General features: G+C 49.2%; 1 protein-coding gene across 1 annotated transcript in view; it reads right to left on the bottom strand.

Annotated features, from left to right (window-relative positions):
* Positions 1-263: 263 nt before the first annotated feature.
* The window catches only part of LOC116036186, a gene marked incomplete at its 3' end in the record, with an annotated part of 9,572 nt that continues 9,093 nt past the window's right edge, over positions 264-742 (bottom strand). The window contains exon 8 of the mRNA XM_036001105.1: positions 264-727. Coding sequence (XP_035856998.1) covers positions 264-727 — 464 coding nt within the window. The remainder of the gene's footprint in view (positions 728-742) is intronic.

Here is a 742-nt window from a genome sequence, read left to right as displayed (position 1 = left end):
GAATGTTTTGTGTCTGAGTCTCTGATCTGCTTCTCAGTGAGAGTGTGTGTGATGGTGAACAGACTGAACTTTGATTTCAGCAGCTGATGTTCAGTCAGTGTTTCTGTCCACAGGAGAGACTCTCAGTCCTGCAGAGGACTCAGACACTGGGACCGGGAGACTCAGTCGAGGACTCAAACACTGAGGACGAGAGACTCTCAGTCCTGCAGAGGACTCAGAGACACTGAGGAACCAGGAGAGACTCTAAACCCAGGATAGAGAGGCTGAGTGAATGTGGTGTTGAAGGTGTGGAGGTGGATCAGTGAGTCAGAGGAGACTGTGTAGAAGGACAGAGAGCCAGCTGGACAGTCCACATACACTGCTACTCTACCAGAGACAGAGGAGGAGGAGATGTCTGTTCTGATGTTATTGTGCCAGACAGAGTAACCACCATCAGAGCAGATCAGACTCCAGGACTGATCATTACATCCAAACCAACAGTCTGTACTGTCTCCTCTCCTCCTGATTCCTCTGTAACTCACTGATATATAAACCACTCCTCTCCTCTCAACCTCCCAGTAACAGCGACCAGTCAGACCATCTCTACACAGCAGCTGATGACAGTCAAACCTCTCTGGATGATCAGGATATGACTGCTTCTCCTCCACACATGTCACCTTCCTGTTGTTGTCAGACAGTTTGAGGTCTCTGCTCACTGTGTTTGTGTCCAGTTCCAGTTGACAGACATCTGATGGAGAGAAAC

Source organism: Sander lucioperca, chromosome 5 (assembly GCF_008315115.2).
Source record: "Sander lucioperca isolate FBNREF2018 chromosome 5, SLUC_FBN_1.2, whole genome shotgun sequence".
Taxonomy (NCBI): Eukaryota; Metazoa; Chordata; class Actinopteri; order Perciformes; family Percidae; genus Sander; species Sander lucioperca.
Note: the sequence above shows the minus strand (reverse complement) of the source record. Positions and strands in the feature narration are given on the sequence as shown.